The following is a 26,174-nucleotide window of genomic DNA, read 5'->3' on the forward strand; positions in this document are numbered from 1 at the left end:
CGGTGTTCATTGACGATCATGTCATTTAATCATGATGAATAAACTAACTTGTAACTTGTAACTTGAAAAGGCTTATGATCGAATATTGCGACGTCCAAGCGAAATAAATTTGACCGTTAAACTAATGACAACGAGACATAGAAACTTTACGTGCCACCGTGCACGTACTATCAGTCGTACTATCACTTGAACTTTGCAGGAATAACTCATGTTTTATCTTACACGCGCTCCTACTGATATAAAAACCCACGTCTATATGTTCAAAGAGCGAAATACATGTCGTCGTCTCGAGAAAATGAATAAACCACAGATATATCTTTTAAAGATATACGCACAATTGAAGAATCGTTATATGTTCTGTAGTAACAAATACCGCATCATATTATATAGGATAAAACATGCACATCATAATTTTAAAACGACATAGGGTGTTATTGTTTGTTTTAATAATAGTTTCAATATATGTGTCTACTGAAATTCGTTTTGTTTGTTCTTTCATATATGAAAAATATCTGGACCCGTGGCGTTTCGTGGCATTGTGGGACATTTCTATGAATTCGCAGTATCTGTTTGTCATGATTTATGTCGCTTTCACTGGCAAATACGTCCATGGGCCTATACAATGTCCAGTTTATTTGAATCCGGGCGAGTGACTGGTGCGACTTCGCTGAAACGATTGCTGAACGAAAAGTTTGACGATTGGCGATGTCCCTCCAGGAATTTCGCAGTAGAAAGAATACACCGCGTCCATTATTACCGTAGGGTTTGAATCAGTTTAACACGCTTTTCAAGGATTATATGAAGTATTCGATCATCTTCAAATCATTGAAAAATAAATGGTAACGTTTTCTGCTATAACGCTGTAAAGATGAAACAGCGTTCCGCAATCTCGTATCTCCGTCGAGGACCCAAATGAACACAAGTACACACCGCCTGAATGAAGCTACCAATAAAAAACAACTTCCAAGATACCTTTATGTATTTTGCTACTGCAGATATATATATTGAAAGTGTTATCGTATAACAATAAAAACTTTGAGTGTTCATCGTTATATCTCAAACAAATTACTGAAGCTGATGGTGAAATCTGTATTCTCTAAATGAATTTGCAATATACATTGTTTTGCTATCGTCTAGATTTCAAGATCCAGCGCCGGACAGTCGGCTAGCAATTAACTTGCTTCTTTGCGTACTTGAACGGATCTGCGTCGGGAGTCTGAAATGAAAGAAATTTGTATTTCAGTAAGACATCTCAAAAAAATCGATACTTTGGAAGATGAAGCCTTACCATTCGGTTGTTTGGACTGAAGTGAAAATGCTTGTTAAATCTTGCTGAATGAAGAATTGTCGATAGTTCTGAATCAACTTCCTTTGCCTCACCCGTCTGAAAAAAAATTATACATCAATGAAATGTGTGCTTTGTGGCCATGAAAACTAAATTAACGAAGCAGAATCAACTGTTCTTTGAGACTCATCGCACTAGTATGTATATCTGCTTACAACTGCTATCTGTGCCTAGTGCTTTCAATTCTCTAATTTTTAAAACATATATTTCAACTTCGTTTTCGTCTATTCAGGAAAACATCAAGTGCAGTGGTATCAAAGGCCGACATACTATGAATTTTGTCGCGTGATCCATCAAACATGCATCCTGACAACCTTCTATTTTGCCATCGTAAGTTACTACGCATTCCGCTTCACGGTTACGAGGCAATTTAAAGAGACGATACGTCGCTGAAACATATCCCGCTGAACCCAGTTCTTTCTTTACGTCCTCGTCTGCAATTTCAACTTCGCTGGCAGTTATAAGACGCGGGCTACTGAACCCGCATTCGATAGCAATTTCAATCATATTTTTCCAATAAAGAGCACCTCCGATACCTTCGCCTGTGAAAAACAAAATTAGATTTTACGAAGCAAACTAGTAAAAACTGTTTTACAAAGATGGGATAGGATTATGATTTTCAGCCTACCCCAAAGGACTTTATTATTCCTTATATGAAGGGGTATCTCTTGGTTGCAGTACATATCGCTGAAGTAAATCTCACCACCGGGCTGAAACAAAATTACAAATATCTATTCCTATAAAGCATATTCATCGGTTGTTTTGTAATCTATAGATAACAAAACCGTGTTACTCGCTCTCAAAGCAAGTATATCAACCGAACTTTTTTAACGTAAAGTTTAATCCGATCAATACCTTCAGAGCATTGAATGCTTCTCGACATACAACCCTCTTATCCGACGACAGATTAACAACGCAGTTAGATCTAAAATGGTACGCGTGAACAATATGTTTGTAGTTTCTTTCTCATAATGTGATATATAATATCAGATTGATTTACATAATACTTACACTATTATGTCATACGAATTTTGTTCAATCCCAACTTCTCCCAGATTTTCGATAAAGGCTTTCACAAATCTGACATTAGGTTTGCTGTAGCCGAATTTTTCGGTGTGCCATGATACGTATTTGTTTGCTACTTGCAGCTGGAAAAAATATACAACTGCTATAGTCATCAAAATCGTTACAGCATATTTGAAAATTATTTGTACAAAACAAGAAAATAATTCAGCTCTCCCGATGGCCTGAATCAACAAATCTAAAAAATCCATTCTGCGCATAGATAGTTTCATCACAGATCAAGCGTTGTATTTATCAAAATTCACTCACCAATTCATCGGTCATGTCAACGCCAGTGACATGCCCATTTTCACCGACCAGCTTACTGAGCGCGTAACAATCTCTACCGCTTCCGCATCCTAAATCTAGCACCGAGGCACCTGTCAGACATTCCGGGAATACTAAACCACACCCGAAAAATCTAAAACAAATATAAAAAAATAAATCAATTTTGTGTGCATATTTAACATATATGATAGGACCGACGGAGCAATCCAACCTGCCGACCTTGATCACTCCCACCTCCCTGATCGGACCAATTATTTCCCAAATCAGTTCCATCACCAAATGTGTCCACTCAAATAGAGATTCTCTACTGTATGGTTCAAATGCCGGGAAAATGAATCCCTGAAGAACGAATTTAAAAGTTTTTGCATGGTGGTGGAGGTTCCTAGACCGCACTTCCGGCGCTCTCTGGCGACACCTCCGACCTTTTGACAAATTTCCACTAATCCCCTATAGTCATACGTACCAATCGCAAACTGCTTCCGCCGGTCCTGCCGCGTAGACGCAGTCAGATCAAGATTTTTTTTTCTATTTATACATGTCGGGCCTGCCAAAAGGAGTTCCCCATAGTGCCAGTTATCACAAAAATAATTGACTTACCGAGACGCCACATCATCGTGTACCAGTTTCAACGCCTCCAGTATATGGGGTGGCTGTTTCCTACGTGCGATTTTACACACATTTGTCTTAAGATCATCCGACTTCGATAATGTCTTTCCGTAATATTCGCGCACATTTTCAACTATGCTTCCATCCGTTGACGCCATCTTCTCCGGGAAAGGAGCCGCGACGTCGCTACAATGCAGCCAATCATGAAACTATGTCCCACCGACGGAAAGTTTTATCTTCATGATAATGACGATTGTGCGTACGTCAGACAATCAGTATCATTATTATTTTTTTAACCTTAAAATAGGGTTGACCTTGTTTTTATTTGATTGGTAGATTTCGTTTGATTTTTTTTGTTTGGTGTCCTTTACAAACCCACCACACCTGTCGGGAGCGAAATTATTACCGGCGGGAAAATACGAAAAACATATAACAACATTCGATGCGTCCTGGTTTTTGTATTTTTAAAGTGATGCATACGGAATGTGGAACGGCGCGGATAACAACTTTCGCAACGATAAAAACGACCTGGTTTGATGAGATAGGCCTAAATACTATAACTCTGAGTCAAATCTGAACTCTTCTTACAACTGCGGAACTGGGTCCCGTGGATTCAAGGGTCAGAGCCTAAAAGATGTCGTTCCAAACGAAAAGATTATTTTGTTCTCACGAAAAAAGATACTTATTTTTCATCATGTGACCGGATTTCGATACTCGAAAAACGCCTAATGAAAAACACCGAATCGGAAAACGCATAATGCCTAATTCCTAGAAAATGACCTAATTTCGTTACTGTACTATCTACTGATCCAACTCAATTAAGATTTAAGTCCAAAAGTGGTCTTAAATCTTAAGACTGGTCTCAGGTTGTTAGATTGGCTATAGAACTAAGTTGGTCCTAGACTGGTCTAAAGTCTAAGCCATGACTGTGCAACCGGCCCCAGGCCTATGTGGAGTGAATTCACGATCAAAGAACTGAAGTGGAGTGCACATTGATCGCCGGAAATATTTTCACATGAGAATTATATTAATTCAAAATGACACGGCGTTGTTATTCAAATGGCAATTAGAGAGAAATATCAAACATGACATTTCTAATCACGATGTATGTACATTTTCCGATATTCAGTACGGATTTTATATGCCATATGTCATTCATAAATCGGACTACAATTAAATGTCGAGTGCGAAACACTTGATTTCAGTTCTCATGATTATTTTTCCATTAAAAAAACCAAATTGCAGATGTTTTTCGTAATTCAATTTGTAAGCTTACAGAAGAGCACTTGATTCAATCTCTTATCATTGATCTTGAGCGAAGCCTATTATACCCGCCGTGAATGAGAACAAATACGGTCCATTTGTCCTTGCAGTAAACTGTCGTCTCATTTTTCTAATTCGATATTTAGACCTAGGCACTCATCGAGTTGCACGCAAGTAAAAAAGCACTCAATGCAGATGTTGTTGGATAAAATCAATCTGTAATCTGACAGGAGAGCACTTGATTTGATTTCTCGGGATTGATCTTGAGTGAATTCTATTATACGCACAGAAAATCGTTTATCGCAAATAAGCATAAATACTCTTCATTTGTTGTTGAAGTTATCATTTTTCTGATTCGACATTAGACCAAGGCACTCATCGAGTTATTCGCAAGATGATTGGAGTCAGAGGTAAGACTGCCTTTTACGTACATACTTAAACAGGAAAAACAAATTATTCGTTACCAGGCGCCATTTTGTGGCGGTTCCGTGGGTCCCGCATTGTTGGACAAGTTTTAACATTTTTTTACGGTTAAACCTTTGGCGTGGATTTATCGTCGTCCATTTTGCCACAAAAATTTAACTTATAGTTAGAAAAATGAAACGAATGCCATAAGAAAAGAATCAAATATTATCTCGGCCCGGCGCATGTTTCCGGGGTTAAAAATCTACCAAAATAACCTCCGGAATCTTATCTTTCTTCGTTGAAAATTTGGGCTTTGAGGTGTTTTAGGTAAGCGAAATCATATTTCTAGAGTGTTTTTGAGATTTAGAGCATGGACTTAAACGACAATAAAATGGCGCTAAAGGTTTTACTAGAGATGATATCAAAATCTGTCTAAAAATGCGGAGTCTGATGGGACCTGGTAACTGGAAACTTCCCTATTCGGAATAATGTCATAAGTAATCATATATATATATAGCAGGTTCATTATGGCACCTTACTTTCATTTTTGAGGTTTTTCGGATATATTTGTGCTGTTCCTAGCGTCTCTGGCCGTTCCAGGTAAACAAAGTTATTTACGTGCATACATTTTGTAAATATCAGTGATTGTGATTAGTAGCGATTAGCGATGTCTCCAATCGATCGCGAAAGTTACAACTCGACTTTTAGGAGTAGCTTTTAATTGGCATCATTTCAGCTCACTCAGCTGCACCTTATGAAAAGTTTTGCATCAGTGTTGGTGATCATATTCTGACCTACGATTTTGGCAAGTACGACTTCAGAGGCAGCAACTGTCAGTATGTGCTGACAAAATACTCCGGAGACGGAGACCAATTCACAGTATCATTTCGAAACGTAGACATCGACAACAAGGCTTCGTACAGGAAAGAGGCTTTGATTGAATACAAGAATCATACAGTAGTGATCAGTGGAGAGCGGAAAGTTACTGTAGGTTGTTCAACAACTACCAACAAATATCTAATGTTACGCAATGCGCTATGACATAAGTTCATATATATATATATATATATATATATATATATATATATATATATATATATATATATATATATATATATATATATATATATATATATATATATATATATATATATATATATATATATATATATATATATATATAATGATTTACAATATAATTTGAATCATCTGTCCCCATTAATATAAACCATACGAGCGTGAACCGAGCCATACGGGGTGTTTACCCAAAATGATGTTCAGATACGGTACCCTGACTGTAACGCAACATGATTAGAAGTGATGATTTGATGAAGAATTATAGTGAATGGATGCTAAATATTTGATACTTAGATCTAGTAGATTTTAGTTAAAAAAACATATTGTAACAACTGGTATTTGTTGATGCGTTCCATATTTAGAGACTTACCTTCCCATATCTCAGATTTTTTAGTTAAGTGTTCTTTTTTTGTCTGCAGATCGATGGCAAGGAATATGCAGATGTAACAATAGATGGAATTGAAATTTCATATACTTGCCCAAATACTAATGTTTACCTGGTAGACAGTGGTGTTACGGTAGTACATAAACCGGGCCGGCATATCGAGGTACGAATTGGCTCTGAGGACTATGGTGAACAATTGGATGGCATGTGCGGAAACTTAGACGGTAGCTCTACAGACGATGAAAAAGGTGATACTTGTTATAAATCAGGTGGCAGTTGTATCGTGCCACGAAATTCAACGTCGTAAGTAATCGATTTTGACTTGAAATAACTTTGAAAATAAATTTGTTTTCACATTATCTACTTTTTATCATTATATATACTCAAGGAGTAAGATGACAATTCATGATACTTCAGTTCGTATTCGTATCAATATGTATTGGCCGCTTTCTACCCAAAGAATTTAACAATGTAATACCTTTAATTTCAGATGCGGTGCTAGAACCCAAGAGTAAGTTCGTTTGTTTTCGATGATTATATCGATCTTATTATCACAATCTTAGGCCAGATTTCACTTTATCCCTATGGTTTTAATTGACTGTAGCATTAGGCCCAAGTCTGGTGTTTAACTCTTAAATCGATTTGATATCACAATAAATCGATTTAGGTGTTAATCGTTTTTGGGAAGCAAGGTCGGGGTAGAATAAGACTGGTTCACATACCGGGTCCTCTAAATCAAATTCAGTGCAGGCTTTACCAATGATTCCGACCATGGACGTAGAAACTAGAGTTTTCTTTATACCCGTCGATGAATGCTTACTTCGATCACAATATGAAATAAACCGTTCTTATTCGTAGGGTGACAAAGGACAGTAAATATGAAACTGATGAATACTGCGGTAAATTGAAAAATCCCAATGGTCCATTCAAAGCTTGCTGGGATGCAGATAAGAAAAAAACTCGTGCACTTGAAATGATGTTCGAAGATTGTGTATACGATATGACGATGTTCAATGATGAAGCCGCTGCTATTTGTCCGAAATTCAACGAAGCGCATAATATGTGTACTGGGAAAGGTTTCCCCCCATCTACCTGGAGATCGGAGTCATTCTGCAAAGGAGGTAAATGTTAAATGTTAAACGGCCCGTGCCCAGAATTTTGTGTAGGGGGCAATTCTATATAAAGAAAAAGGGTACTTTGCGATGGGGTATACTTTCCTATTGAATAAGGACAGATCTTAAATCTGCAGTGCCTGAGAAACTAAATAAATCATTTGAGAATGGATACTTTTCAATTTCAAAAAAGAAAACATGAAAATTGTACCAAATTTCGAAAAATCTTGACCGAAGTTTTTTGACACAGACCTATTTTTTACGGGCACTTTGAAAAATTCAGTCCGTTCGTTCATATAAAATATATATTATCATTGCAGTTGATACATGCGAATAATCAGAATGTTCCTTCGTTCAACGGTAGAGCGTCTGGTCTCATCTACGAGCAATCATATACTCCCGAAAGTGAGTGGATGGGCAGATACAATCTTAAAAGTTCCCATTATAATAAACAGGAAACATGAACTTCGACAGTATATGATTCTTTTCTTGTTATTTGCATTTAAGTTTTTTTTACAGTCTCTTTTGATTTTAGTTGGATTAATCTATTCATCACAGATGTTTTTTAAAGATAAGAATAGATGTTACGTAAATCAGGAAACGCCAAAAGAAATTAAATATTGATTATTTCCGTTTGCTTAAGATGTAACGGTCGGTTAAATCCCTTAAACGACCGTTAAAGATAAACGGCTCGATGTAGGTGTAATCTCGCGTAACGACTCGTTCGAGATTCTACCAGACGTTAGGTTTAACGACTGGTTGAAATTGAACAACGTTTGAACTTTTCTTAGATACTTGAGTCTTCATTGTCTTTTCTTGGTGATTTGCAAGACGGTTCAAGCACCAACTTAAAAGGATCACTGAGTAAATGGACAGACGCGAGGATTGCATCAACAAATTGATATCGGCAGGCTATGAAGTGCTTTCTTGGAAATTTACAGCATTGAGATGTAGTTTCCATCAGGCAATACAAGGCCGTCGGAACAGGGGCGGCAGGGGCGGCCAAAGCCGCCCCACTTTTTTGCTTAGCAAAATTTTCCTCAAAAGCACGCTGTACCGCGTACAGCTCGTCCTTCTCTGTACTAGGTGGTTGGCCCACGACTTCTCATGCTTCTGTAAATGAGGCCGTGAAATGGCCCCAAAACGCATCTCCGGCGATTGAATTTTCAAAATTTTTCTAGGGGAGGGCCCCCACACTCCCTTCAGAAACAAGCCTTGCCACGACGGCTCTGCAATAAAGATAAATTCTTGAAGAATCGTGTGCTTTTTTGTTGAAATTATCTACCTCTTTGTGCCCTTTCTGCTTTTTGGATCGATAAAAACGACTTCGTACCCGTTCTTGTTTTTTTCTGAATTGATTGACGAACGAAAACTGTGCTTTTTTCTTTAAAATTATCTGCCTTGTCTTGTGCATTTTTCTACTTTTGATTGACAGGGACGACTACAATTTCAATTTCAATTTCAATTTATTCATCATAAATCCAAAGTATAAGATTGTGAATGAAGAAAACAACAATAACAACAAACAGACAAAAACAAAAATGTGTGACACAAAGATGTGCACTAACAGAAAAATAATAAAAGGAGAGAGAAGTAATACAATGTCTAACATATATATGTATACAATATTATTTAAGTGATATTTACAAGCCCATGATATATGAATTTCGCAATATTTAAGAAGATTGGTTTATTGGGATTAGTAAAGGCCGAAAGAAAAGTGTCTAGGTTTAGATTTACAATATCATATTTAGTTCTTAAATTATCCTGCAGTTTACAATAAAAAAGAAAATGGGATTCATCGCCGACAGCGTTACAGTGAGGGCAAATACGATTTGGTTGAGCGATGCCGAGTCTCCTTCCTTTTTCAATTATAAGGTTATGACATGACATTCGAAGTTTTGCTACTGCTGATTTTAGAGAGTGGTCTTTTAAGAATAATAAATATGGTTCTAGCTGAAATTTAGATTTCATAGTTCTATAAAAGTTATACCGGCTGTGAGTTGGATCATTTATCTCTGAATTCCAAAAAATAAGAAAACCCTGCTGCATATATTTACATACAATTCTAGTTGATCTGGTTATATTTGGATTGTGCCCTAAATTTTTTTATACAAGAAACAAAATTAAAACGAGAGTCTCGGGACGAGGATTCATGCATATCTAACAAACAAAGATAGAGCAGGGAGTTTTGATTAATTTTCATGCAATTTAACCATTCACAGAAGATAAAATTATTTCAATGAGTATGGGAAATTGGCCAAGATCTCCAAGGAGAGGTAGAATAGGTGATCTGTTATGGAGTCCAAGGATATGACGAAGGAAACGGTTAACTGTTTTATGCATTGAGCAAAGTTTGAAGATATCACCTATATTGTCTTTTATAGAACGATCATCTCCTTTATTTAGAGTTTTAATCAAAGGTGTGACTCCCCAAACTTCGCTACCATATGTAATAATAGGTTTGGTGAGACTGTTGAAAAGTTGCAGTTGTTGGATAATGCCTTAATTTCTAAAGCCAGGAATTTGCTCGACTACAAAGGGCATTTTCCCCAAAGGGGGGTTCGTCCGAACCCCTCGAACGCCCCCGCCCCGTAAGGGCCTGTTCCCTTCTATTAGTACACCGTGTAATAACGACCGAAAGACCCACGATGAGCCGACCCGGGTGCGGGCCGGGTGCCGCGACATATGATGCTAAAATGATTTTGAAGAAGATTTTTGAAGAAATTTTTTATAGGCGGACCCCTGACTCAGAGATGAAAGTGGGGAATGGTTAAGACTATGATTTTAGACATCTAACACCATTGCACTCATGGTAGCACCCATAATCATTGATTAAATAGTCATGGAATTTTACTCGGGCACACACGCGTCACTCGGGCGCAGTCGCAAATTACGTTTTAGTCATTCAATGTATTAAGTGACTGACCCCTTTTTTCAAAACAGGAACGATGATTTAAGTCAAATATGGACCGGGCGGTCGCCGAAACGCGGCAAGCGCACTAGTTATACGAAAACTGCAGCTCGAGTGTGACTTCAGTGAACGTGTGAGACCGACGTATCGGCCAAATTTCAACATTTTCTTCAGTTTAAGAAATCAATGAAATTGAAACGAGCACTGCCGCTGGGCGGGCGACAGCTCCGAGTCGTCAAGTTCAAGTTCAAGTTCAAGTTCAAATTCAAATTGGGCTATGTACACAGGTCGAGAGAAAACAAACAATAAAATTTACAATTTTTTTTAAACAAAGCACAATTATAAAAAAAGAGAGAGAGAACAATAGTTTTCAGTGTGGGCCAAGCAAAGCCTTTAGGGTACGACGCGCCTCAGGTCTGGTCGATCAGCAGTGCTCTTGGCCTGATCCGGTCCAGGTGTCATCCATAAATAATCATTAAAATATGATTCTGATTGAATAAGATATTTTTGCATTTTATCGATGTATTATGCCAACTTTGGTTTTATAGGGTTCATGATCATACTTTTGATCATGCAATTTCGCGGCAATGAATAACAGGTATATACCGAGGTGGCGCTAGCGGGCGGAGAACGATTATCAAATGGTATTTGGCAACTAGCAACTAGTAACTAGCAACTGGCATGTCCCTCCAGGTCTTCCATATAATTCACTAAGCGCGATGACCTATCACTGCTTATCTACCCTCGATCTATCGGCCACAAAAAACGTCTAAAAACAGGCGGCGCGAAATTCGGAGAGGAGTTGTTGAGGAGAATCAAGTAATTTATCTCCAGTGGCCTTATTAAAGTTCTACGATATTGTTCAGCTGGCTACTGGCGCGTGTTCTACTCGTCGGCCCTATTAGTATTATAAAGCTCTCGCTCAATCAATGACAATGACAGTGTAAACCCATTCAACAATAGAGTCAAAGAGTCAAGAGACACAATTGCGGTATATTCACACGCCCTATTGAATACGTCACCGGCTGACCACAGTATGTATTAAGCATAGGAAACCATTCAATCACCTCCGCTCTCTCACACTGTGCAGACATGCTTCCGTGGATTCTCCTGGCGATCCCTGGCGATCTTCGCTGCGCTCCTATTCCTGCTTCCTGAGGAACGACGTCTTTATGTTTTATGTGTTACTGTTCGTCTCCGTACTGTCCTGTACTGTTCTGTGTTAATTAATCCGTTTTATTTTTCAGCTATTAACTCGTTCTATTTTTCAGCAATTAATCCGTTCTATATTTCAGGGCCGATTTCTCTCTCGATTTTTAATATTTTATGGAACAAAACTAATATCCGAAAGCGTCGGCTCTCCTTCACCGGTCACGTGTCAAGAATGGCAGGTAAGAGTCGGCCAGGAAATGATGTCCCTACGTGCCCTCACACAGGGAATGCAAACTAGGACGACAATGCCTCACATCATTATCTGCCTACAGAGTGTACTGAGTGACGTCAATGACTCTCGAATCTATCGGATTACTAGGGGTAAAAGATTGAGTGGTGTGATACTGGTCACCCTTCCGGCAGGACTGTAGTTGTGTTCCGGCAACTAGTTAACACTAGTTCTGGCCATTGGTAGCTTTGGTTTTCCGGCAGAACTTCTCTTCTGAGTTGTTCCGTCCGGCAACTAGTTAACTCTAGTTCTGGCCATTGTTGACCTTTGGTTTTCCGGCAGAATTTCTCTCCTGAGTTGTTCTCCGGCAACTAGTGTGACTCTAGTTCTGGCCATTGGTCGCTTTGGTTTTCCGGCAGAACTTCTCTCCTGAGTTGTTCTCCGGCAACTAGTTAACTTTAGTTCTGGCCATTGTTGACCTTTGGTTTTCCGGGCACTTCTATTTGTTCTCGATCGGCAACTAGTTAACTCTAGTTCGACTCAGTTAGCTCTACTCTCTTTTGTCTTTAGCAGAGGCAGATTTGTCAGTTATTGATGCCGCCTGGCACATCCTGTAGGTAGGTGATGAATTTGAGGTGTTGGAGCCCTGGTTTGCGTTCCCCACGCGAAGGCACGTAGGGATGAGTTTTCCTGGCTGACTCATCAACTGTCGTTCTAGGCACGTGACCTGCGAAGGAGAGCTGAAAAGCTTTCGGACATTAGTTTTGTTCCGTACCAGGTTTTCATCTCCGTTCTCTCTTTTCTCTGATTTCAGGTTACCCATAAGAAGGCGATGACGAAGATACCAGGAAGACGACGAAGAAGAGATTCCAGAGATTCAACCGCCACCGGGATCTGACGACGGGTGCCAGTGAAGTTCGGCATCTCCATCCAATATCTAACAGCAAATGACATCATTGGTTCCAAAATTTCCAATTGTGTACTTCGATTTTTCCAACAAATTCTGTAAATTTGATCACCGATCACACAACTATATCTGTACTTCGATTTCCGAATTCAAAATCAAACCATTTCACTCTCGGCAGGTGTAATGGGTTTGTAGTAACTATCTACACCAAACACTGGAGTGTTTAAGATCTCCTAAGGCCTCCCCCTGAGTCCTCTCTCCTTTAACCCCCAATAATCATCATACTTCTGTCGTCTCTGATTTTTCTATTTCCAGGTCTGCTCGAACTCCGTCAACCCGACATCAAGGCACCGCCGAATTTCCAATTATGTACTTAGATTTTGAAAGAAGATTCTGTAAACTCGACCGCTGATCACACAACTATATCTGTACTTCGATTTCCGATTTAAAAACTTAGACAAAATTCTCTTTTACCTTGTAAACTTTCGGACTACATGAAAAAAAACCAAAGAATTGTATAAATTAGACAAAATTATTCAACCTTGTAAATTTTTGGACTAATTTACATGAAGAAGACCAAATATTGTAAAATTACCTTCAACCTTGTGATATAGTTATTGCCAAAATCTCGACGGGGCCGATTCAAATCAAACTCAAACAACCAACCCAAACAAACATAATGAACCCAGCAATCGTAAAAGGTAACATGAAATTATTACCATTAATTCTGGATGAAATATTTGTATTTACAGGATATCTTTGTTTTCTCATTTCAGCTACTGTCAATCCTATATGAAACTGCCGCGCTTGAGATCAACAACTCGTTTAAAATCTGCCGATTGGAGAACAGCGCACAGAAAAGGCCAATTTGAATCCAATTCCAACCGACCAACTTACGAGATCCTCACCGATAATGAACCCAGCAATCATAGAAGGTAACTTGATATACATGAAATTATGTTATATAATCTTATATAATGATACTGAATTGTTGTACCGACTGCTCCGTCATTACTGGATGTATAGCCCTGAAAATATGCCCGGTGGTAGATCTAGTCTTTTATCGCTTGGTTTCCATCGAAAATGTATTTTTGAATTTATGTGGTGGGCCATTTACCAAATTTTTGTAGTCTCTCCTACTGTTCACAGAGGGCGCATGGGTCTGCTGGCATAGCCACTGACTGAGACAGCCACTGTTGTCACAGTTGATACAGTACGAATTACTGCTGAGCCGGGTCATGAAACAGTTTTTCAAATGTAGCAGATGATAGAAAATGAAAAAGCAATGAACAACAAATTTGACTCATGAACCAACTTAGACAATCCTAGCCGATACTAAACTCAGCATTGAAAGGTAGGCTGATTGACATTGAAAGTATTATGGTCAATGCTATATAAAGAGTTGTGTGAATACAGGATATTTTCTTTTTTTACTCGTTTCAGCTAAAAAATCACATCTATAAAAAAAAAGCTCAGCCTAAGATTAACTAGTCAAAAATGTTTTGAGTAGAATAGGGAACAGACGATTCCAACTTGAATTGAAATCATCAACTACCACAGAAGTCTAACTTGAATTGAAATCATCAACTATCACAGAAGTCCAACTTGAATTGAAATCATCAACTATCACAGAAGTCCAACTTGAATTGAAATCATCAACTACCACAACAAATTTAACTCATGAACCAACTTAGACAATCCTAGCCGATACTAAACTCAGCATTGAAAGGTAGGTTGATTGACATTGAAAGTATTATGATTAATAAAGAATTGTGTGATTACCGGATATTTTTTTTCACTCCTTTCAGCCAAAAAATCACATCGATTAGAAAAAAGCTCATACTAAGATCAACTAACCATCTAGAATCTACCGATTAGAACAGTCAACAGAATGAGTCCAACTCGAATCGAACTCATACACCAACTGAGAACTCCTAGCCGATACTAAACCCAGTTATCTTGAAAGGTAAATTGATTTACATGGAAATTTATTATAATTAATGCTATATGAAGATTTGTGACTTTTGTAAGATATTGTATGATAATTGGATATCTTCTTTTACTCATTTTAGCCATAAAATCACATCTATAAGAAATAGCTCATACTAAGATCAACTAACCATCTAGAATCGAATGATTAAAGCAGCCAACAGAAGATTCCGACTTGAATTGAACTACATAGGCCTAGTAGTCCAGATGAGAAATTCAGCCAGCAGCGGTTTATCGCCCAATGATGGATTTCTTCTACAGTAGGTGGAGCACAGGCAATACGTGTCTTATAAACACTTATTCAGGAGCAGCAGAGACAATGCGTATCTTATAAACACTTATTCAGGAGCAGCACAGACAATGCGTGTCTTATAAACACTTATTCAGGAGCAGGAGAGACAATGCGTATCTTATAAACACTTACTCAGGAGCAGCACAGACAATGCGTATCTTATAAACACTTATTCAGGAGAGGCAACGTCAGTAGAATATGTAAAGTATTGATTTATTTTGAGCATTACCTTTTTACAAACCAGTCTGATGTGTAACATGGCTTCCAAAATGCGTCTTAAAATTCACTGTCTATTTGAAGAGGCGGAAAAAAAGAAATAGTTTTAATGTTGATTAATGAAAATTGAAGTTAGTTAATTAGGGCTCTGGGCCTCAGAAGGAACTATTCATATATTGATTAGGCAAAACGTTTTCAGTTTGTAAACAGATGAGTCATGTCCTTTGTAATTTGACAGAAAGTTCCTTCTGGGAGTCTCATAAAATCTACGCTCCATTAATTCATATTGTTGATAGCTTTCAACGTCTCGACTCGTAGGTCAGTTGAAATACACCTAAACTGAGATATAGAACCGCAATGAAACTTCGCAATTCCTAATTCACTTTAATCCAATTATATCCAATCTGAATTAGTTGTACCAGTTTGTCACATGTTTGTTGTACTTGTAAATGTCAATGTGTCTTGTAAGCCATATTATTGGCTGGCTTGTCTATCGAGATGACACGTAAATAAAGATATATATATATATAGAATCAATGGGATAATTCAGATAATCTTCATACTTAGTTAAACATAGCTTTTAATGATTTGTAATATTGACATAGTCCATTGGTCTTTATTCGATTAATCTTAGAAATAGTGATTCATTTTATATTTCCTGAGAGTGAAAATAATTTAATGATTTGCATAGCCTAAATGTTCAAAAAGGAGAGCGTAGTCAGTTAACCAGTTGCAACTTTTAAACGCAATAAAGGAAGTTGGTACATAATGACTTTGGACTCCTAAACTCACCCAGCAAGTTAATGGGTTTTGAATAAAGATTTTTTGAAAATGATTCCTTGGCCAAAAAGTGAAGGGCCGGGCCTTCAGTACAAACTGGCTACGCTCCCCGAATATCATCACGTATAGTTAAGGAAACCATATAATATTAGGCAGTGTTCTGTGTACAAATAATAAGTTTATATACCAAAGTGTTGATGTATTTTTGATGCCATAAATTTAAGGCCCGTTAAAGCGATTTGACTAATCAGTAGAAAATCTTTATTTTCATAGAGTTTAGAATTGTGCTTCCATGTGGGTGATCCTAGCTAGGTATGTCGTAGTACATTGTATCCACAGAGGTATGAGAGGTAATACTAGGAATAATGTAATATAAAGGAATAAATAATAATGGCCAGCAATAATTTTGATCGTTTTAATTTTGTTTATAGCTGTTTCATCGTCATTCATATTATTAGGTTGAGTGGCTTTCATACTAATGATCACTTAACTTCAAATCGGGGTGTTCAATAAGGAAACTATTATTTAGGTGCAGCAGTGAATTTTTAGCACTTTTTTAAGTGAGCCCATAATCTCACCGGAAAAAAATTCCTGATGTAAATAGTAATAAATAGTACAAAATACAGAGAACATAATTAAAAAAATTAACAAAACTACATAACAAAATAAATAATATAAAAAAAACAAATAAAACTATAAGTAATAAAAAAATAAACAAAACCAACAAACAATAAGTTATTATAGGGCTCCGTCATCAGGAATTTTTTCCTATCACCTTAATCTAATTATTAAAGGTTCTTCTTTCATAGAACAACCTTCTCTGTGTTTCCCAACCTCTTGAGATCTTTTCTGTTGTTGTTTGAAGTGTTCTATTGGATCAGTTAGTAATAAACAAAACAAATAACCATAAACCTTAACTAAATCAAACACACTAAAAAATAACTGATTCGATAGAATGCTTCGAATAGCTGATGAAAGATCATGCGTCCTTTTACCTATATATCACACCCTATCACTGCTGTAACTGTTAATTGTTTTAGGGATAATATCTGGGAGATACATTTTACTCTTTTTTAGAAAGAATGTTAAACAGCTATAAACATGATTAGTTATCGATAGTAAAATTGTTGTCATGTTTTCCCTGAAATAACATTGAATTAAATGAGTGAACTGATAATAATGTTTGAAAATCTTTAGTTAAGACAAGGTGCAGCGAAAATTCTAGTTGTCTAGTAAAAATGATGTTAATGAAAATGAAATTTAGAACGTTAAGTTAATAAATACTAAGCTTTCCAGGATGACTTAGTAGGATTTGTCTCTTTTATGTCGAGCTGTTTTTAAAGTGCAGTTCATTTGTTTACTAGGAACTTACAAGATAATTCCTCGATTAAATACCTGTCATTTAGCAAGGTGTTATTTTGTCATGAGAATAAAACGACACATACGTGTTCATTATTCATCTTAAAACGTTTCGATTGGTCAGTTCAGTTTATAGCAACCATCAAACTGATGTCCTATCAAATAAAGTGGAGCAGTAGTTTTTATAAATGAGGATATATGAACAGTGTTGATTAGTAAATTGTCCTGTTTTGATTGTCAGTTTTACAATGGCTATGTATAGTATATTTATTTTTCATAACTCATGCATACAATGTTGGACAGGTTTTATGTGCGCTATATGGTTATAGAGGATCCAGTGCTTGCCAGCTGGCAGTGCTTACAATTAAGGCACTAGACCATTTCAAATATCGAAAAAAGTTGTAGATAATTGTAGATACTTTAGCAATCAGTTATTTGTAATTTACCTAGCTATATTCAAATGGATAATGGAACAATATCTATACGATGATACTCAATATATCTTAATTAAAAAACCTTCAAAATACTTTTCATTAAACGAAACAATGTGGAGAAAATAACGTTGATAATGTTTGGAAATCTCAGGCAAAGTTGGCAAAACTCTAGTTATCTTGTAAAATAATGTTAATGAAAATAAAGATTGATTAGTTGATTAGTTAATCTCAAGCTTTCCACAGTGAATCTGTTGGTTTTATCTATGGTTTTAATGCTTTTATGTTTTTCGAATACAGTTCACCCATTTGTTAATGAAGAACTTACATGATAATTCCTTGAATACAAAGCTAAGTTTGCTTGAGTTTTCTTTTTTTGCTTGAGCTTTCAGTTTTCTTGTAAAAATAATGTTAATGAAATGATATCAGAGATTGATTATTTGAGAGAGTGAATTTGTTTTATTTCCAGTTTTAATGTTTATATGTTGGTGATATGTTATGCAGTTTTTTTTTTATAAACAGAATATCTTAAATCTCTCTTACATTGTCATTTGAATAGTTGATATGATTGAATGCTTCATATTTCATGAAATAACCAAGTGTCACTTATGCCCAGTGACTTCATGAATGTCAAATTAATAGTCTTAGACATTCAGACTAGTCCTAATTGTTGGTCTTTTATGGATCAAGGTTTACAATTATGTGTGTAATTTTGTTATTTTCCTATTGATTCAAATTGTATGAATCAGTTGCAGTGGAAATGTTTTTGGCGAATAAAACCTTGAAATACCTTCCATGATGTAGCATATGTGATATTAAAAGCTAGTAATCTTATATTTTGGATAATCTAAGTCATTAAAAGGCTAATGATAATACCTTGTTTTTCTTGATTGGCCGGGTCATTTCATAAATCAATGAAATTTGTAATCAGTTAATTTCTATCTGCCGCGTCTGTTATGGTTAGCTTGATCATGATTTTTAAAAAAGTAATGTAAGGTCTAAGGTAAATAGGCGACTGGCCAGGTAAACGATTCATTAAATCTTACGCTTTCCAGGGTATTCGGCCCGGTTTATCTCTGGTTTTAGTGCGGGGAGCCATGCACTCTCACAGTTTAGAGTCCATGGTTGTGTGCTATAGACTTTTCTCTTTTAGAGTCTATGCTTGGACCATGGACGTATAAACTCTAGTTTATAGTTTATACGTCCATGGTTGGACTGTTTTTGAAATACAGTCCACGTGTTTGAGGAACTTAAGTTATAATTCTTTGAGCACACCTGGCATTTTGTATAATTGTTGTATGAGAGTAAATATAATTGTTAGAAACTCTTTGTTTGTTTAGTTAATTAGCTACTCTGAACTAAATTAGTTCACCAGTCAGTGGTTGTGATGCTATGTTCTGCCGATTCTTAAGATTCAAACTGACTCTGGCAGTAGACTCTTGGTTGCCTGAGACAATTCACATTAGTGTATGAAAAATCCGCTAATCCACGGTACATCCTTTATTCAGCATCTGGACCACTCTGAATCAGTATCAGTAATTACTGGGTTCGAACCCGGGACAACCCTGTACATCATCTATTCAGCATCAGGACCACTCTGAATCAGTGTCAGTAATTACTGGGTTTCAAACCCGGGACACCCCTGTACATCCTCTATTCAGCATCAGGACCACTCTGAACCAGTATCAGTAATTACTGGGTTCGAACCCGGGACAACCCTGTACATCCTCTATTCAGCAGTAAATCACCCATGATCCCGACCTTCCAGTTAATCACCCCATAGCCCGACCAGCGTCAGTAATTACTAGGTTTCAAACCCGGGACACCCCTAGTGTACATCCTCTATTTAGCAGTAAATCACCCATGATCCCGACCTTCCAGTTAATCCGGCACCCCATAGCCCGACCCTACCAGTAAATTACGCATAGCCCGACCCTGCCTGTCGCCCCTGACCTGCAAAAAACCCGGGACAACCCTGTACATCCTCTATTCAGCATCAGGACCACTCTGAATCAGTGTCAGTAATTACTAGGTTTCAAACCCGGGACACCCCTGTACATCCTCTATTCAGTAGTAAATCACCCATGATCCCGACCTTTCAGTTAATCACCCCATAGCCCGACCCTGCCAGTCGCCCCTGACCTGCAAATTTTGCTCTCCTAAGTGCAGAATACGTTCATTTGATGAATCTGGTTATGAACAAAATATAAGATGTTGTGCTTCATTGATGTATCGTTTGTTGGATTTAGACGCTGAAATCACCACGAGCTCTTCACTTGAAGTTGAAAGGGAGAGGATTTTTGCCCATCCTCCCTCAGGGAGGGATTCGAACCCGATGGCATCGAGATTGCCACGGTTCAAGTTCAAGTTCAAGTTCAAATTTATTTCACAGAAAGCATGACAGGCTATGTACACAGGTTGAGAGAAAACAAACAATAAAATTTACAATTTTTTTAAACAAAGCACAATTATAAAAAGAGAGAGAGAACAGTAGCTTTCAGTGTGGGCCAAGCAAAGCCTTTAGGCCGCTGTCGCAAGCACCCAGGGAAAAAAACGAAAGGTAAATGAAGAAATAAAGGAGAAGGAAATGAAAGTTGATGATTTTTGATAATTACAGGAGAGTTTATATGAGTAAGCTAGAGGGTTCAGGAGAGTGAGCAATTATAACAATTAGGGTTATTACATTGATGGATATCATTGTAGGCGGAGGTGAGATATGGTCTGAGTTTACGTTTTAAATTTTGTTTGCTTGTTTGTAGGATGTCATTGGAAAAAGGTAGTTTTTGCCAGATGTTTGAAAGAATGTTTTGAGGTGAATTTTGATGCGGGGTTGGCGGTGTTTGTTTTGAAAATAAAGAATATGCGTGGTCTAAATATATGCTTTTTCTGATGTTGACTAAAGGAGATAAGTTTTCCGCGGTGAAGTAATTAGAAAAGTAATGGGGTGAAGATTTGATGGTGTTTTGAATAAAAAGTGCAGTTTTAAGGATGAGGACATCATTGATTTTGAGGATTTCGAGATTTTTAAAAAGTGGGTCTGTGTGTGCAGTGTACTTAGAGTTGGTGATTATTCGAACAATCTTCTTTTGGATTAGGAGGCATTTTTTATTATAAGGCGAGTGGCCCCAAGCCAACAAGCCATAGTTCAAATGAGGAAAGACTAAGGTGTAGTAAAGAGAAAGTAAATTTTGTGTGTCTAGGATGTTTTTAGTTTTGTTTATGATACCAGTAATTTGTGAAATTTTCTTGTGTATCTTGTCGATATGTGGTTTCCAGTTCAGATTTTCATGTATTGTCAAGCCGAGGAAATCTATTTGTTTTACTCTTTCAAGTTCAAAGTTGCCTATTTTGATTTGTTGTATGTGGTTTATGAATGGTCTTCTCTGATAATTATGAAATATGATATATTTAGTTTTGTTCAGATTAGGGGTTAGTTTATTAGCGATAAGCCAGTCATTCAATATGTTTAGGTCATAATTAATATACTGTATGAGTGTGTTGAGGTGTGTATGAGAAGCAATGCAATTTGTATCGCCAGCGAATAATATGTACTTCATGTTTACCGTGGAGGCATAGATATCATTGATGTAAATTAGAAAGAGAAGTGGACCTAGGATGGAACCCTGGGGTACACCGATGTTTGAGGATAGTGTAGAGGAGTTGTAGGATTTGTACGAAACGTATTGTTGACGATTAGAAAGATATGAGGAAAACCAATCTCTTGCTATTCCTCGGATGCCGTAATGTTCAAGTTTATCTAGTAGTATATCGTGGTTAAGAGTGTCAAAAGCCTTCGAAAGGTCCAGGAAAATGCCTATTGTCCAGTCATGGTTAATTAGTGAGTTAGAAATTCTGTCTATGAGTTCGAGTATTGCATGTTCGGTTGAATGGCTGTGTCGGAAACCATATTGGTTAGGAAAAAGGTGTTTGTCAATGAATTTAGATAGTCGTCTATGTACAAGTTTTTCGTAGATTTTGGAAAGTGAATTTAGTAGTGAAATGGGTCGATAATTTTCGATCAGGTTTATGTCACCTTTTTTATGTAAAGGTGTTATTTTAGCTATTTTAAGTAAATCGGGGAATTTGCCTGTTGAGAAGGATTGATTTAAAAGGCAAGTTAGAGGGTATGATATGTGGTTGATGATTCTCTGTAGGGTGTATGTGGAAATGTTGTCATGACCACTTGAGTGTTTTGTTTTGAGATTATTTATAGTTTCTATGACTTCTCTTTCGCACACTGGCACGAGGAAGAAGTTAGAGTCGGATCTAGGTAAATTGTTCAGGTAGTGTTGAGATGGCATTTGAGACAAGGGAAGTTCATTCGCTAGATGTTCACCCATTTGATTGAAGTGATTGTTAAAAGATGTGGCAATTTTGATTGGGTCGGTAGTCTTAATGTTCATTATGAGTTTTCCGGTTTGCTCGGCTACCCGTACTGGCGGGGTAGTCTAGATAGGCAAATGAAAGCTCCGGTTTGCTGAACTACCCTTCTTTTCGGGGATGCGGTACGATGTTTGATCTGACAGTTTCAAGTGGTTAATGGGTGTTTCAAGTGCTTACAACGATGCTTATTACTTAATGTGGTACATGGTGGTTTAAAAAAAGATTTCATAATGATACGCTCAAAGTATAGGCCTACCGCGTGGGCTTCGTAGAAAGACCACTGCCTGTGGCCTTCCCAAATTTTAATTGTTCTGTCCGATTTGGTTTCGTCCAATTGAAAGACTGCCTTTTCCAGTTAGGGCATTTTTGGATCACATCACTCAGGAAATGACTTACGCTTTTGGGCCCTTTCGTCGGTCCCACGTGTTTCATTTGAGCTATAGACCACATGGTGACACCATGATGGTCAGAAACTGACCAATTGAGATATTCCCGAGTCTGAACACCTGACTGCGAATTTCGGAAATTTATCAAGTCATGTTTGTTTTCAAACTACCGAGGTATCATCATTGCAAATTCATAAATTGACCATCACTGACCACCACTGACCAATTCAAACTTCTCGAATATGAGTTCGATATACCGCGTTATGGTGTCAAACTAGAAAGGATTCGCCATAAATATTGAGAATTCATAAATTGACCATCACTGACCACCACTGACCAATTCAAACTTCTCGAATATGAGAACAATATACCGCGTTATGGTGTCAAACTAGAAAGGATTCGCCATTGAAAATTCATGAATTGACCATCACTGACCACCACTGACCAATTGAAACTTCTCGAATGTAAGAAAGATATACCGGTACCGCATTTGGTGTGAAACTAGAAAGCATTCCCCATTAGAATTCATAAATTGACCATCACTGACCACCACTGCCCAAGTGAAACTTCTCGAATATCGTCGAATTCGAAAGTGGTTGTCGTCGTATTGTTATTTCTAGAGACCAGCAGTTTGCTACTGTTTCTGAATGGCGTTGACATGATGGAAATATATTACTCCTAAATAGGTTACACATCTGGATCACAGCACCTCACTTGCCGCAGTGCGTAATTTTGACTGCATAGTAATGCTAATACATAAACTTTTTTACTACTTGACTCAAAGCTTGACGCGAATCATCTGAACAGTACTGCGTTTGAAAACGAATAGAAAATGTTTGCGAGAAGCACCTGCAAATAAGTTATGATAAGATTAAATCTATGGTTAATCGATGCTTAAAAAAACAATTAAATCACAGGCAAGATGACTAACAACCGTTTCAACCAATCAGCGCGATGCCAATTAATTAAATCATTAAACGCTGATTGATTGATTCAAGATGGCGGACTAGTGCGATCACGCATTCGTATATGTCCTGACAAAAATTATTTATCAAGTGTTTTTCACTGTGGATTTATAACGAGTAATGGGTTCATTGGATAGGAAGTGTTCTATCAAGTTTCCTCTGAATGAGGTAAACGGAAAAATTCTTCATCAAGATGTAATTAACGCTATAAAGGACAGTGCCGACGGTGACGTGAGTAAAATAGCAGCGATTCAAATAACGTCAAAATTTTGCATAATTACTGCAGTAGATGAAACGAGTAAAGATCTTCTGAAACAATCCGGATTAATCTTTCGAGGGAATAAAATCACTCCGGATGATGTAGATTTAACCTTTTTGTCTGTGAAAATAGTCGATGCTCCGTATGAGATGTCGGATCTGACCATTGTCAACTTTATTAAAAATTATGGTGATTATGTTGAAGGATCGGTAAAAAAAGGCGTGATAAGGGACACTCAAATATATACTGGGACCAGATATTTGAAATTGAAACAAGTCAATAAAGTTATTCCAAACTTCACATCAATCGATGGATTCCGCGTTAGAGTGTACTGTGAGGGTATAGGGTGTCAACATTGCCTTGGCGATCATCGCTCAGCTGACTGTCCGTCACGATTTAAGTGTTTCAAATGTGGCGCCGCAGAGCATAAAGCTCGTGATTGTACCGTGACTCTGAGCGACACGATATCCAACGAAGCGCGTGACTATTGCGAGAAAACGTCAAGCGAACCGCTGTCCAATACTATTACAAATAATGTATTAGTAATCGGTGATTCCAACCTCCGTGACTTCGAGTTTCCGAATGGCACGGTTATTTGCCAGCCTGGTGCTAGCGGTGAAAAGATTTCATCGCTTCTGAATAAAGCTGACAATCAGATTCTAGATCGATCGTCGATCACTGACGTTATTCTCCACTTAGGTACAAACGATATAAGTAACAACAAAAATGACAGTGACACTGTAGTGGTGAATCTGTCCTTAGCCATGGCTAAAACGACGGAACATTTCAATGAAGCCCAGATTCACTTCTCTAGTATCATTCCAAGAAAAGGTAACTCCAACAACGTAAAAGAGTACAACAGCCTTGCAATAGCAGTTAACAACCATATCGGGAAACTATGCGCGGAACAGAATATCATGTTTATTGATAATGACACTATATTGAAACTTAAACCGTCTGGTAAAGCTTTGGACCACTTTTATTCGCCGACCGATAAAAGTGGTATTCACCTCAGTGAAACCGGCAAGCTTGCATTGCTTAAACACTTTTGCGAGGCAATAGATGGCGTCACTAGTGATGCTTTCTGCACACCGACCTCGGCAAAACGAAAGGAGAGATCACTATCCGGAACACCACCTTCAATAGAAAAAACCAGGAAAAAACAATACGTTGAATATTAGTCAAACACCATGACTTGTTATTTGTATGAAAAGCTCAGTAACTGATATACCTTGTACAAACAACAGTTGTTTGTACTTTAATGTTGACGAGGATTCTCCTCTTGAACGGGGAAGTCTATCCATCATTTCTCATAACATCAGAAGTGTCAACAAAAATTTTGACAGTTTAACTGATTTTTTGAATTGTTGTAATGGTCAATTTTCGGTCATTGGTTTGACCGAGACTTGGACTAATTCAAATAATTCTAACTCCAATTTGTATAGAATTAACGGTTACACGAGTATTTTTAAATCCCGCGCCAATGGTCAACTTGGTGGCGGCGTAGCTCTCTTCCTAAAGGAAAATTTCAATTTCAAAGTACGGACAGACTTATCAACTAGGAATCATACTTTCGAATCTTTATTCATCGAAATTGTTTTAGATAAAAAATCCAATATTATTATTGGAGTAATATATAGACCTCCAGGAGGAAAATTACCAACTTTTCAAGATGAATTTGAAGTTTTAACGGCAGAAATTACTCGCGAGAACAAACTTTGCTACCTGGTGGGGGACTTTAATATAGATCTTATGAAATATGATACGCACAAAGATACTGAAATATTTCTCGAATCTTTATTTTCTCATTCTTTTTCACCTTTGATTGACAAGCCAACTCGAGTAACTTGTGACTCGACATCCTTAATTGACAATATTTTTTGTAACGATTTGCGACATGTTCACAAATCTGGGATTTTTATGACCGACCTTTCGGATCATTACCCAATATTTACTATCTGCAGTGGTGATCAGCCTCTGTCTGACAGACAACCTTTTAAAACTAGAATTTTCTCGCAGCGCAATATTTCTAATTTCAACAGATTACTTATGAATATTAACTGGAATGAAGTGTATTCATCTGATAATCCCTCAGTTGCTTACACTACTTTCATTGAAAAAGTTTCTTTAGTTTTCAATCAAGTTTTCCCTCTGGTACCAGTTAATCATATTAATCCCACATTCCATAAACCATGGATAACTCCTGGTATTATCGCAGCAATTAGAACAAAAAACAACCTTTATAGGAAATTTATTAGAACACGTTCAGAAAAAATAAAATCAAAATACAACTCGTACAAAAATCTCATTTCAAAGCTTATTAACAAAGCCGAATCTAATTATTATTCTGAAAAATTGCTCGCTGCTGG

The 26,174-nt window shown here is 37.3% G+C and overlaps 2 protein-coding genes and 1 long non-coding RNA gene across 3 annotated transcripts; 2 read left to right on the plus strand and 1 right to left on the minus strand.

Annotated features, from left to right (window-relative positions):
- Positions 1-961: 961 nt before the first annotated feature.
- Positions 962-3,540, minus strand: LOC141906886 (arsenite methyltransferase-like). The gene is made up of 8 exons (XM_074796345.1): positions 3,293-3,540; positions 2,678-2,828; positions 2,357-2,493; positions 2,201-2,270; positions 1,974-2,055; positions 1,616-1,887; positions 1,289-1,384; positions 962-1,216 (listed from the first exon to the last, which is right to left on the minus strand). Exons 1-8 carry the CDS (start codon positions 3,457-3,459, stop codon positions 1,166-1,168), a joined length of 1,026 nt encoding a protein of 341 aa, XP_074652446.1. The 5' UTR covers positions 3,460-3,540; the 3' UTR covers positions 962-1,165.
- Positions 3,541-6,636: 3,096 nt separating this feature from the next.
- LOC141907300 (IgGFc-binding protein-like) lies at positions 6,637-13,122 on the plus strand. Its single transcript, XM_074796905.1, has 4 exons — positions 6,637-6,734; positions 6,922-6,942; positions 7,290-7,552; positions 13,061-13,122. The coding sequence occupies exons 1-4, from the start codon at positions 6,637-6,639 to the stop codon at positions 13,120-13,122; spliced, it is 444 nt and encodes a 147-aa protein (XP_074653006.1).
- An 893-nt stretch (positions 13,123-14,015) lies between these two features.
- On the plus strand, positions 14,016-14,618 carry LOC141907700 (uncharacterized). The gene is made up of 3 exons (XR_012619541.1): positions 14,016-14,099; positions 14,189-14,474; positions 14,554-14,618. It is a non-coding gene; the product is annotated as an uncharacterized LOC141907700 (long non-coding RNA).
- Positions 14,619-26,174: the final 11,556 nt, after the last annotated feature.

Source organism: Tubulanus polymorphus, chromosome 6, assembly GCF_964204645.1.
Source record: "Tubulanus polymorphus chromosome 6, tnTubPoly1.2, whole genome shotgun sequence".
NCBI lineage: Eukaryota > Metazoa > Nemertea > Palaeonemertea > Tubulaniformes > Tubulanidae > Tubulanus > Tubulanus polymorphus.